A 12,894-nucleotide genomic window follows, 5' to 3' on the forward strand; every position below is an offset into this window, starting at 1 on the left:
TAAAACTAACAAAAATTGTTTAAATATTTATTTATTTTTCCGATAAAAAGCTATTTTTACTTGAAATGTGATTTTTTAACTTTAAAATTTCAAAAAGTATTTTAAGACATTTTTTGCATCGATTCATTTTTCATTATCACGAAAATTGTTAATGTATTTAAAATTCGTATAAGCAAATTCTTGATATCATCCTAAAAATCTGAGTTAGGGAAAAAATCCTGTACATTGAAAAGTTCCGGAAAAGAATTGAACCACAGAAATGTAAGGCTAAAAAGACGTTTAATAATACTCTGAAGTTTGATTTAAAGGAAACACACCTCATACGATTTCCTTCAGAAAGTTGTATTCTTTTCGAATCATGCGCAAATCATGTCCATCAGAAAATCGGTTCGAACAGTTTTGTTAAGAATCTCTTTCGTATTTATATCATAAGTGCAGTCAATTAACCTTCTAAACGGATTCAAAACCGTTTTTGTATTTAATTGAGTAAATTTTGTAAGATTTCTATAAATGTGTAATCGTTTTATTCACGAATTTTGATTATCATCCAACTCTATAATTATCAAAAACTTATAATTCCATCCGCATCTACAAACACAAAACTCGTATACTTGAAAATGCATTTTCGAAAACTCATCACAATTACACTGGAGCACATACAAACTGGGATAAATCAATACGATTCCTGTACACCTACTAACCTATATATAATATTATTCAGACAAAAACAAAAACATTTCTTTTTGCGATGTTTTATTTTCAAGTGTTCTTTTTTCAATTTGGTCGTTTTAGATGTTTTTGGATTGTTTTAGAAAATGGATGACGATTCTGAACAAGCCCTGTTAATGGGAAATCAACACAATTCAAATACCATGAGATATACAGATGGACCTGGTAACGTGCCACTTTTGAGTCCAACTTCAGGTGCAACGATAACGTCTTATGGAAATACGGATGCTCCAGAAGGGGATAATTGCCGTCGAAATGACAATCTGGGAATGGTAAGTGTCTTTGTATTTTAATTTAGAGCAATTTTCTAGTTGAATTAATTTTTCAAAAAGTCAGGCTTTTGTTGATCCCTCGGAATGTTTCCCATCTTTGACAATTTTGAGTCAAAATTAAAAAGTTCCTTGAAAGTTTCAAGCCCTAATTAAAAAAAACCTTTTTTCTTGATATCGCGAATGAAGATTGGTGTAACAGGGAACAGTGCAAAATATCGCGTTTCCAGTTTTCAAAGATAGGGACAATTCCAAGGGAAATTTTATTTCCAATATTTTTTTGTTGTTGGGTAAACAGAAAAACTAACATTCAATTTACTTTTCAGCTCAATTCTTCAAGAAATGCATCCCATCAAAATCAAAACAACGATCTTCTCAACGACATTATGTCAAAATCAGGTGCAACACTAAGGCAACAATTCCATGCAGATGCTTTAAAGCAGGTATGTATATCTGGTTTTTCAATAAGGACTTGACATTCACGTTCTCTGTTATTACATCGCTCATGAAACTTTGTTTTTACTGAACGTTTTGACATTGACAGTTCTTGCAATGGCTTTAGGGTACATTTCCTGCGAAAGTTCAAAAATGGAAAAGAGCCTTAACAATTCCGTTAAAACTATTCTGTGACTTTAAATGGTGGTTTTCAATAAGGATTTGGAATTCCCGGTCTCGGTTGCTCCATAGTTCATGAACTTTGTTTTTACTGAATGTTTTGACAATGACAGTTCTTGCATTAGGGTACGTTCCCTGTGAAAGTTCAAAAATTTAAAACAACCTTAACAATTTTGTTAGACTATTCTCAGACTTAAAATGAGGTTTTTCAATAAGAACTTGACATTCCCGTTCCCGTTGTTACATTGTTCTTGAACTTCGCCGTTTTGAAAAATCTTTGTTTTTACTTAATGTTTTGACATTGACAGCTCTTTCATTGGATTTGGTATGCGTTCCGTGTAAAAGTTGTTAGTTGTCAAATTTCAATAAAAAAATCCTTAATTTTTTCGTTTAAAAAATATTCTGGCAAATAAGACTTAAATAGTGTTTTCCAAAAAATGATTTGACATTCACGTTTTCGTCATCGATTAAGAATTGTAGAAAAAAAATGTTCCAGCGTTCTTAAACGTCAACATATTTTAGTGCAAACTTTGACATTGTTATTGACAGTTCTTGCGTTGGGTTAAAGGTGTGTTCACATTAAAATTTCATAGCTGTCAAGTCCCAATTGAGGAAAACCCTTTTCAGTTACAAAATATTCTGAAACTTGTTCTTTTTACAGATCGGCTTCGGACGTTACCAAATCCTCTTAATTGTCACCACTGGAATTGCTCTAGCAACACAAGTTGCCCAACTATTTTCCCTTTACTTTATAATCCCATCTATAGATTTGGAATTTTGCATGACACCATTGCAAAAGAAGACTCTTATTGTTTCGAATCTCATTGGAGCATGTTTTGGGGCGACATTTACAAGTGGATTTGCTGAGCTCTTCGGTCGCAAGAGAACACTCTTGGCTTGTTTTATCTGCATGATAATATTTTCGGTAGTTGCCGCATTCATGCCTGTTTTCAAGGCTTTCGGGGTAGCGAGAATGATTGCTTCAGCTTTTGGAGCCGGGACTTTCCCAATTGTAGCCACATATGTGTGTGAAACAACTCCGGCCCATCTGCGGGGACGAGCTCTTGGAATGGTGACTTCTATTGGAGGGATTGGAGCTATGTTAACAGCTGTGGTGTCTTGGTGTATACTGCCAGAGTCTGGAATGCAACTTATGCAGGAATTGGAAGAGCATTTCAGTGGATGGCATACTTACTGTTTGTTAATGGCTTTGCCGGCGATTGTTGTTACTCTTGGATTGCTTATTCTAAATGAATCACCACGCTGGCTTTTGAGCAGGGGGAAAGAAGCCGAGGCATTGCGGATCTATCAGAAGATGTACCGTTTGAATAACTCAAATGGCACATACAGTTTCGTGGAAATGTCGATGCCAAGGATGAAGTATAGAAAAAAGGACAACAATTCTGAAAATAAAACAGGCTTGTCATATTTAATGGCGGAGGTAAATTTAGTTATTTTTTTTACAATATCTATTAATCACTTTTTCTTTTCTTCTTTCAAGTACTTCTCCTGTCTTAGTTCACCTGTTTGGAGGACCAACGCAATAATTGCTGTCATTTGGATTATCGCAATGTTTGTTGGATATGGCCTGCCAGTTTATGCTTTTAATAATGGACGTTACATTGAATCCCATCTATTCACCGAAAGAACAGTTAAGAGAGTTGCAAGGTGCTGTCACACTTCTTCACAATGTGCTTTTTGACAGTTGACTTAACTTGCATAGTGTGACAGCACCTTAAAATTTCTATTAGTCAAAATTTGTTTATTTTGAATAATTCATTTCTCTTCCACAGAATTATACCGTCGCCAAAACCTTCGAAAATGTTGAATTTTCAGAAAACATAGTTAATAGAATTTTCGGAAGTTGTAACTTTGTCAATTGTACATTCAATCAAAAACTATTGAGTTATGTACAATTTGAAAATTGTACTTTTCTCAATAGTAATTTTCTTGGAGTCACTGCCGCTTATACATCATTTTGGTATTCTATTTTCAACAATGTCAAGTGAGTACGAGTGTATATAAAAACATGGCGGCCCATAAAGTGTAAAACGAAAAAGATGCTTTGTTAAAGTGACAGTTGTTTTGACGTTTGTAGCTGTCTCTATCCTTCTTATAGAGAAAGATAGAGAGAGCAATATTCAAAACGACTATCAGATAATCCTCCCAAAACTCTAAGATCTTTTGACTTTTTATGATTTTTTGTATTAGGTTCATCGATACAAATCTTAAAACGAAGAATTTTATCGGTTGTGAAAAGACAAACACCGAATTTGACCAAATAAACACCGATTGTGATGAACCTTTTGAGCTGTACACATTTTTCTACAAAGTAATGCACGATGCTAATGTTGAGGTTATTGTTCCATCGATTATTGTCCTGTTTTGGGGTGGAGAGATCCTTAATCGTATTGGAAGGATCCGATTTGCAAGTAGGTTTATTTTTTGTTCAAGTCTTATTTACACAACAATCATAACTCCGTCCTTTATTCTTATTTTTCAAGCCTGTTGTATAGTGATTGCCTCGGTAATTTGCTGCTTGATTGAGTTCGTGTCTGATGGTGAATACATCTATTGGACTGTTGGTTTTGTGCAAGGATCGATATTCTGTGGTCTTCAAGCTCTGACTCTTTATTCGATTGAGTTCAATAACACAATTGGAAGGTTGTTTCTTGTATTTTTTACCTTGTCTTTGGTGTTTAAAAACATAACTATTTGTTTTTCAGATGTTTGATATGTGGAATTCAAGTAAGCTTTGGTTTTTGGGGTGCTTTTATGGGAGCTGATGTCTTCGATGAAGTTCTACCAGAAGGCAATCCTCGGGTTGTTGCATTAACATCAGTACTATGTCTGTTTACTTTGTGTTTCTTGAGTACATTTCTTAAAGAAACTAAAAAGTTCTTGTAAACTTGATCAAACTTAAAAGAAAACACCATATTTATTCACTTCTCTAAAAGTGAATTTATAATTTTGGATTTGAAAAGTAAAAGGAATCTAAACTTTTATATACATATAATATCATCATATAAATTTTTGTGCTACATTCTATACATATCGTGACATAAATAAACGTTTATATCAACTGTAAGAGATGATAAATAAATAATTATAGTAAAATGTTTGTGTTTGCTTTCATTAAATTTTGAACATACATTTAAAAAAAATGTTTAAAGTCTGTGATTTTTCTTACCTTAAACTTGATACATTGTATTGTTTTTGAAAAAAGGTCTGTTTTATTTTGAAAGTGGGTAAAACTGAACAACAGAATTTTTTGCATAAAAATAATTAAAATTCATTCCCTTAACTGTCCACTACTGTTTTAAATAATGGCGGCGGACCAATTACACCCCAAGCACACTATATAGACAAAACGCTAACTTTTTGAGGATGAATCATCACTTAGTGAAATAAGCGTACAATAATATCGACACTACCAAAAATGTAACTCGTCCTCGGTAGACAAACACAAACTCCGTCGTATTTTTCATCTTTTAACTTGTAAAGATGATTTGGCATAAGTAACAAAATAATAAAATACTGATTTGACAGATGTCACCCAAACTAAATGGCCACTACGGTAACCGAAATGTACCCTCACAATTGAAAACCATTCACAAGTTTTACGAAAACAGTGCGTCTAAAATGCTAAAACACCTAAAATGTTTTTAAACCTACCCAAATCTTTGTACAAATAACATACATTTATTTTATAAACAAAGCCTTCATATATTTGAAATTGTGACAGCACCTCTGTCGGAATAAATATGAATTATGTGCAATGATAAAGCAGAGACAGGAACCGGAAATAAGAAGTGTTATATTGTTGTCCAGAAAATGTAATGGTTGCTGAAAAGACTACATGAATATTTGTTTTCGGAATCGATTTGAATTTTTAAAATAGTTTTTGAAATTATTAGTTGGAATCGAAATACATAGTTCAAGTGTTTTATTAAAGGTTTTACATTTTTTTTTAAATAACAAATTTGTTTTAACATTTAAGTAGATGTTGGTATTTAAATGTAATATTTCATTTAATTTTTAACTTAACAAAGGAAGTTATTGTAATGGGCATGATTTGTCAAATTAAAAATTTTGACATTTCTCGACGTTTCAAGGTCCCTAGAGTTGAAATAAAAGATGTCTATGCGTGCGTGTGTACGTGCGTTCGGGACGTGTTTTTCATCGTCCATAGCTCAAGAACCAGAACAGATATCGACTTCAAACAAATTTTGTAATACAGATAATAAGGCAGAAAGATGCAGAAAGGGCTCTCAAGATAATTACGTGGGTTGTTTTTTTTTTTACCATAGCAAAAACTTAAAATTTAAGCTTCAAACTTATTTTATCTAATAGGTAGGTAGAAATGACGATCTCAAGGCAACCTAGCCTGAGATCCAATTAGCGCTGTAGTGCGCCGTTTTGATACCAAAAACTCGTTTGACCTTTGATTGAAAGGGATAGATTGATAGAGAAGCTTCATAGCGATTATGTTAGAGCCATTTTGTCGCATTGAGAACAAAGATTAGGTCTCTAATCTTCGTCTCAGATAGCTCATCAAGTTCTTGAAAGAATGCTCTTCCAAAGCACTTCACTCTGGTGTTTGCCAAAGCAGGACATTTGCAGAGCAAATGGATTATGGTTTCACTTTCTCTTTGGTCACTACATCTACTGCAAAAGGTGTTGTAAACGATACCCAACTTCTCTGCATGAACTCCTATAGGTCTATGTCCGGTACAAACCGCAACAATCCTGGCTATGTCTTGCCTTGGCCTGCAAAGAAGATCGTTTGTACGGATTTTATTATATGTGGGCCATATCTTCCTAGATATAATGCAGTTGGGTAAATTGCTCCACCTTCGGTTTGATTCAGTTTGGTAGATAGAAAAGATTTAACCCTTCATAGCACCAAGAGGAATGTTAACCATTTCCGCAAGTGAGCTAAAAAGGGCCGATCCTTGCCTAGCTAGCTCGTCAGCCCGTTCATTTCCCACGATACCACTATGGCACGGAACCCAGATCAGGGTGACACCGAGGTTAATATTCAGGCTCGCAGGGCCATCGCGACATTGCTGGACCAATTTAGGTGATGATGTGGCCGAGTCTCTTATTGCCAGCAGTTCAGCCTGAAAAACGCTAGCAAAGTCAGGAAGCCTAAAGGATTAAGCTACATTTAGGGACTCAGAAAAGATCCCAGAAGCAACTCCACACTCCATCTTTGAGCCGTCAGTAAAGATGGTTGTGTCGAAACCTATCGACACGATGTCATCCTCCCAATCTTCTCTAGATGGGAAAATAACCTTAAAACCCTTACTAAGGCTCAAAGTAGGAGTGCAGTAGTCAGTGTCTACCGAGATAATATCTGAGGGAATCAATTTCGTTGTGTAGCTGTGACCATAAGGTTTTCAAAACCAGCTGTTTGATTCCGTCAGCCTAATAGCGCTGTAGGAAACTATGTATTTAATAAATGGTCCATTGGTAGAAGATCAAAATAACGTTTAAGGCGTCCGTTGGGCAAGAACGCATGGCCCCTGTGGTGCCCCTGCAAGCTGCTCTCTGAACTTTCTTTAGCTTATCAATATTATAGGCTTTGCTAAGAGCAGGCCACCACACAATCGAACCATATGTTAAGATTTGACGTACTACGGCTGTGTACGTCCATAAAATCATCTTCGACTGAAGTCCCCACTTTTTTCCAAAAGTTTTTCTGCAGGCAACACAGGCCTTCTTAACTCGTACTTCAATATTTAGTTTCCGGTTTAGTTTAGGGTCGAGTATAACTCTCAAATATTTTGCACTGAAAGACAATGATAGGATTTGACCGTTGAGTCGAGATAGCGTGAAGGGCGGTACTTTAGTTTTGGTGGTAAAGAGCAACAGTTCAGTTTTACTTTGGTTAACTCCTAGTCCACAACTCGTGGCCCAGTTGCTAATTTTCTTCAAAGCTGACTCCGTGATTTCACTAATCACAGAGGTGTACTTTCCTGACACTTATAGGAAATATTGTTTGTAACATTCTGAAAAATGTTGAGAAAAATCGAATTAACAGTTTTTGTACAAAAAATTAAAAACCTAAAAAAAAAATTAACAAAAGTTAGTAAAAATTTACTTTCGACTCAAATAGATTTTCAAAAATTAAAAATATTGGCTTCAAACTGATTTTACTTCACAGAAAATATTGTTTTCGATATTCAGTAATTTGTACATATATAAAAATCCAACAGTCCGTTCTGCCATAAAAAATAGTACACAAATTTGGTAAAAATTGATACGAGTACATATAGGCAAATTTTTAAGCAAGACAAATCGACAGACGGGATGGGAAGTTATCAGTGTGGGTCATATCCCAGCCTCTTTGTTTTTTAATAGCTTGACAGGGTTGCGCTTGTTGACTCCAGGCACACAAGCAGGAATTGAACCCAAGACATCTTGCATGACAATCCAACACACTTACCATCACGCTACGGGTACTACATCTTTATTTATCTAAGACCCTCTAATTTTAGGTCCAGGCTTTTAGTTGCAAGTAAATCAAGTTCAAGAGTAATTTAGTTCTTGAAATAAATCAATCAGTCATTAAGTCAGAACAAATGAAACTGAAAAACTGAGTTAGGGCGATTTATTTTGTCCTTTCAAGATGCAATTTGACACCTGTCAAACTTAACTGTCATACAAAATGTCATAATATAAGTTGAATGTTTGCCACTCACAATGGACCAACGCGTTAGAGTTTTTGAAACTTATAAAACCAAGGTCGTGGTTTAAACGTAGTCATTACCCGATGATTAGGGTCGTCTACTCAAGAAATCTGGTCACTGAAAGTGCTGATAATCCGAATCAATCGATTTTCCAGCCTTCACAGTAGTGGTCCAAAATTATATTCGATTTGTCTTGAACGGCGATCAAAGATCATAACTTGGTTCCGACAAGAAGCGACAACAAACGCTATATCTCGACCAACTATGACTTTATTGAGTGAGAAGTTTCCTGATAGCGTAATTGGACACAAAGATTAAACGAATTGTCAACGTTAAGTTTTTTTTTATTTGGGGTCACATAAAAGACAGTTTTCAAACGAATTATTTCCAAACTTTAAAAAACTAAATTTTTCAGGTGGTTATATATATAACTTAAGAAGAATCGCATTCTACATTTGTTGGCAACAAACTTAATAATACAAAATATTTTCGATAAATACGTTAACTGCTTAATGATTTTGCTTTTATCACCCATTAATCAATTATGACAAATTTGAATTTGTGGTCAAGTTTTGTTGTGGTGGATATTATATTTTATTTTATTATTTTTTATTAAGTAAGCACAAAAAATCCAAAGTCAAAGATTAAGGGCAAATTATCGCCAAATTGCTTAGCAATGGCCCATTCATTATTTCGATAACTTGATATACATATTAGTTAATAGTGTTAATAAGATTAATTTTGCTCCATTTAGGTTTACTAGATTTGGTTATTATTTATTTATCTAATTAATACATAATTTGCATTTATAAATATGAGAATAAAAAAATTAGGTGGAGCAAAAGTCCGTAGAGAACAAGGGTCTATTGACTTACAACCTTTCCTGAGTGCGAGTGATTTCATTTCAGAGTTGCAGGGGACCTACAGTCTTATGCCAAATCCGAACAGCTGTTTTTGGGGGATTTTTCAATTTCTTGCAAGAGACAGTACCCGTGAAAAATACTTTAAGTGGCAAGAGCATCGATTGAACCTAAGACCTCTATCATGACATTCCTACGCACTAACCATTAGCCCACGGGTACTATACAAAAAAACTTTCTTAGACCGACATTAATTCTAGATCTTAATCTTAATTTTACGATACCTGGTTTTGTTTTTGTAGAACAGTAGAAGTTTCAGAATAATAATCGTTTCAAATTATCCATAAAAGGATTCCTGGAGCAAACAAACTTTTGAAACAAAACAAAAATATCTTTTAATAATACGACATCGTGAAACTTATTTACATTTGCACAAAATCGCAACTCCCAAAAATCTGCAAAAAAAAACCTTAAAAATATCATAAACCCTTTTATGTATATGGGGGTGAAAATTCCAGTAAACAAACATAAACACAAGTAAACCAAACAACTTTTTTTTGCAAATATAATCAACCCTTTTATGTACCCTATATCCATTTTAAATACGCACATCCTAAATGTCTACCCTTTTTCCAAAAAGTCCATAGATACTCAACTCCTTTACCTCTATATAAATGTCACAAAGTCGAAACAATCAGCGGCAATAGTAAAACAGTTTATTGCAGTTGTTAGTACAATGATTTCCAAGCAATTGCCATAGATGAAGATGAAGACTGCAGAAGACGACAACCCTTTTCGACAAAAAGGATTCAACATTATATTACCAGCTTCATTGGCATTGGTTTTATTAGTTTTGTGGAAAAAGGATATTCAATATCGCCTCGACCTGATGATTTTCCATTTTCCGTCAAACAATATAGACTCTCGGTTTGTGCGGGCAACAGAAGCTGATGCATTGGTCTACCTCCATTCAAAGCAGCGGTATTCTAGAAAACAACAGAAGAGAAGAGTTGCGAATAAAGTAGCCGCTGGTGAATTAGCAAGCATATCATCCTTTTACAATCCTTTTTGCCAATTCTATTATATTCGCACGGCATCGGCATCGACAGCGGCAGCGAGAGCGCACCCCTTTTTGCTTTTTGCACAAAATCTACCTCTTTGATGCTAATGGTTGACTTCCTTTCATGGGTTTGACGCTGACGAGTCACGGCATAAAAGGATTATCGAGTGGTTTAGCATACAAACAGGTCCTTTCGTATACCAAATTCGCGAAGAAAGGAGGCGATTCATCGAGGATTTCGCTTGTAAACCTTTAGAGTTCGGAAATTCGCACGTCTATAATATTTTATTTGGACTGTCGCCAAGGACAATGGCCACTAGTTTATTGCGAATGCCAAAAGGATTAAGATCGCCCATTGTGCAGCACACTTAAAATATGTTCTTCTATTGTAACCCTTGTACTTCTATATCTGTATGGCTTGCAATAACCTGTCCTGGTACAAGTGCAGCAGCAAGAATCCTTTAGAGAAAGGATATACGTTTAGAGGTGGTAACTTAGAGGTGGGTATGTTCTCCTTTTCATTGCCTTCAATTGGATTAACAACGATTAAGGGATGTAAGTTCGTCTGTTAAGTCGCAAATGTGGACAAATATTTGGCATCGAAGTTAGAGTTTGGCTCTTCTGTTTGTGTTTATTTGTTTTGAGAACAAGACGTTTGGTTTACAATTACATTTGGCCAACCTCCGCTAAAATTTAAGGATTTTGTGAGTCTTATTCTGTGTTTTCATATAAGGATTTAAATTCGGATTAAAATTTACCGCTTCGAGGATTTAATTCTAGATAAAAACTTAATTTGTTTGTAATTTACTAAATCTTAATAGAGGTACACATAAGCGCGTGGAAAAAAAGAGGAGGATGACACTTTTGATATTATATGAATATGTTAGAATTTTGAATAATACTGGGTTTTTTTCGCAAGTGATGTTGCAAGGGAGTTGGTTTTTTGAAGTCATACATTGGAAATGTCAGTCAAGTTTTGTCATATGAGCAAAATCATCTTGAAAACGAGGACCAACAAGTTTTCCAAAGAAGGCAAAGCCCCTGAATTTTGTATAAGTGTGTCTAAAAAATGTTTTTTTTTTTTGAAGAAATCAATATTCCGACGTTTTTGAGCTTCGCCTAAAAAGTGCGTATAATATACATATTTATGTTTAAATTTTTGTCGTATACATTTTCAACTACACATTCCTGAAAACTGTTTTTCATTAAAGAGTCAACAATTACATCCGATAGGCAAAGTTGAGCTGTTTTTCTGTCCCACAAACAAAAACAGACAGAGTGTGGCAAGGCACTCTACATTCGCTTAGTACGGCTAAAGATCCAATCTCTTTACTTGACAGTAAGACCGAAATTAGGCTCGAGGGTATACTGATGAGCGTTCCTAGAAGCGTGAGTATTACAGGTGAACTGTTTAAGGGGTGGAATCAATCTTAATGCTCTTCGTTCAATACTCCAAGAACCTTAAATAAGTTGCAGGAGCACCTGCCCAGATATGGGAGTTATACTCAAGCTTTGGACGTACTATATAAGTCTTGTAGATAAAAGCCTAATCAGAGAGGGAGAAAATCTTCTCGCATCGCCTTAGAAAACCCAAACATCTTGCGGTATTTTTGGCGACATCGCGAATGTGATCGTTCCACAAAAGGTGGTTGCTGATACACATACCGAGAATATCGAGATGTTCAGTCTCATTGATGCAAGTGCCATAAATGGATAATGGCAAGGGGGGTATAGATCTCGCTTTAACAATACAAAACGGCATTAATTTTTCGAAGCATTAAATTCCAGTGGTTTCTTATTCCCCATCGTACAATACTGTTTAGGTTGGAATTTAATGATCTTATCATATTTTGTCGTTGCAGTTCCACATCCGAAGCAGAGGGACGTGAGTCTGAAAACGAATATAAAAAGCTAAGAGTGCTATATCGTCAGCAAAACAATGTATTGGATAAGGAGTTGCAAGCAAGAGATCGTTAACAAAAATGAGAAAAAGTGTTGGAGATAGAACAGAGCCCTGGGGCACACCAGCATTTATTTTGTGGTTTTCAAGGTTTTCAAACTTGAATCCATCCAATACAACTTGTATTGAACGATTTGAAAGGTAATTGCTAATCTAATGAGAAGACATTCATGAAAACCGAGCCTGATGCCAAACCCTTTCAAATGCTTTGAAATATCAGATGCAATAATCTTACTTTCTCCAAAGCAATGTTAACAATGTTGCTCAACTGTTCGGTGAGGTGAATCATGAGATCACCATTGGACCTATTGCTACGAAAGCCGTAATGTCGTCATTAAGAAGCTTACGATCTTCGAGGTATTTCTTGAGTTGATAATCAATTAGCGTTTCCATGACCTTCGAAATAAGGGACATAAGTGCAATCGGTCAGTAATTAAATGGTGAGGATGATTCGCCTTGTTTGGGAATAGGCTGGACTTTTTAGTATCAGATTAAGAAATTCTCATTAGTAATGAGTTTTCATTTGACTTTATATGAAGTCTTGGGAAACCTTGAATTTGATACTTTCATGGCTTTGAAAAATAAAGTTTGGGGTTTGGAATTAATGTTAAGTGCTGATTTTAAATCCGAGCTTCAATTTTATCAATATTCTTAAAATAATGAATAAAAATGCCCACTTTCGTCATTATTTGCTTGCTGCTCACCC

The 12,894-nt window shown here is 35.1% G+C and overlaps 1 protein-coding gene across 2 annotated transcripts; it reads left to right on the forward strand.

The window, feature by feature from the left end:
- Window positions 1-341: 341 nt before the first annotated feature.
- LOC129952023 (synaptic vesicle glycoprotein 2B-like) lies at window positions 342-4,734 on the forward strand. 2 transcript variants are annotated; one of them, XM_056064444.1, is made up of 9 exons: window positions 342-495; window positions 793-1,001; window positions 1,325-1,441; window positions 2,275-3,054; window positions 3,115-3,264; window positions 3,407-3,618; window positions 3,825-4,045; window positions 4,118-4,277; window positions 4,340-4,734. In XM_056064444.1, the coding sequence occupies exons 2-9, from the start codon at window positions 816-818 to the stop codon at window positions 4,518-4,520; spliced, it is 2,007 nt and encodes a 668-aa protein (XP_055920419.1). In that variant the 5' UTR covers window positions 342-495; window positions 793-815; the 3' UTR covers window positions 4,521-4,734. The 2 variants fall into 2 exon arrangements, with proteins under 2 accessions (XP_055920419.1, XP_055920420.1); XM_056064445.1 differs by having other exon boundaries at window positions 404-486.
- The last annotated feature ends 8,160 nt before the right edge of the window (window positions 4,735-12,894 follow it).

This window comes from Eupeodes corollae, chromosome 3 (assembly GCF_945859685.1).
Source record: "Eupeodes corollae chromosome 3, idEupCoro1.1, whole genome shotgun sequence".
Lineage (NCBI taxonomy): Eukaryota > Metazoa > Arthropoda > Insecta > Diptera > Syrphidae > Eupeodes > Eupeodes corollae.

What these genes read in the sequence shown, in the direction of transcription:
- LOC129952023 (XM_056064444.1), top strand. Translation starts at nt 816, where the DNA reads ATGGATGACGATTCTGAACAAGCCCTGTTAATGGGAAATCAACACAAT. An exon ending in GAAATGACAATCTGGGAATG is followed by an intron (nt 1,002 to 1,324) that starts GTAAGTGTCTTT and finishes TTTACTTTTCAG; the next exon opens with CTCAATTCTTCAAGAAATGC. An exon ending in TCTATTTTCAACAATGTCAA is followed by an intron (nt 3,619 to 3,824) that starts GTGAGTACGAGT and finishes TTTTTGTATTAG; the next exon opens with GTTCATCGATACAAATCTTA.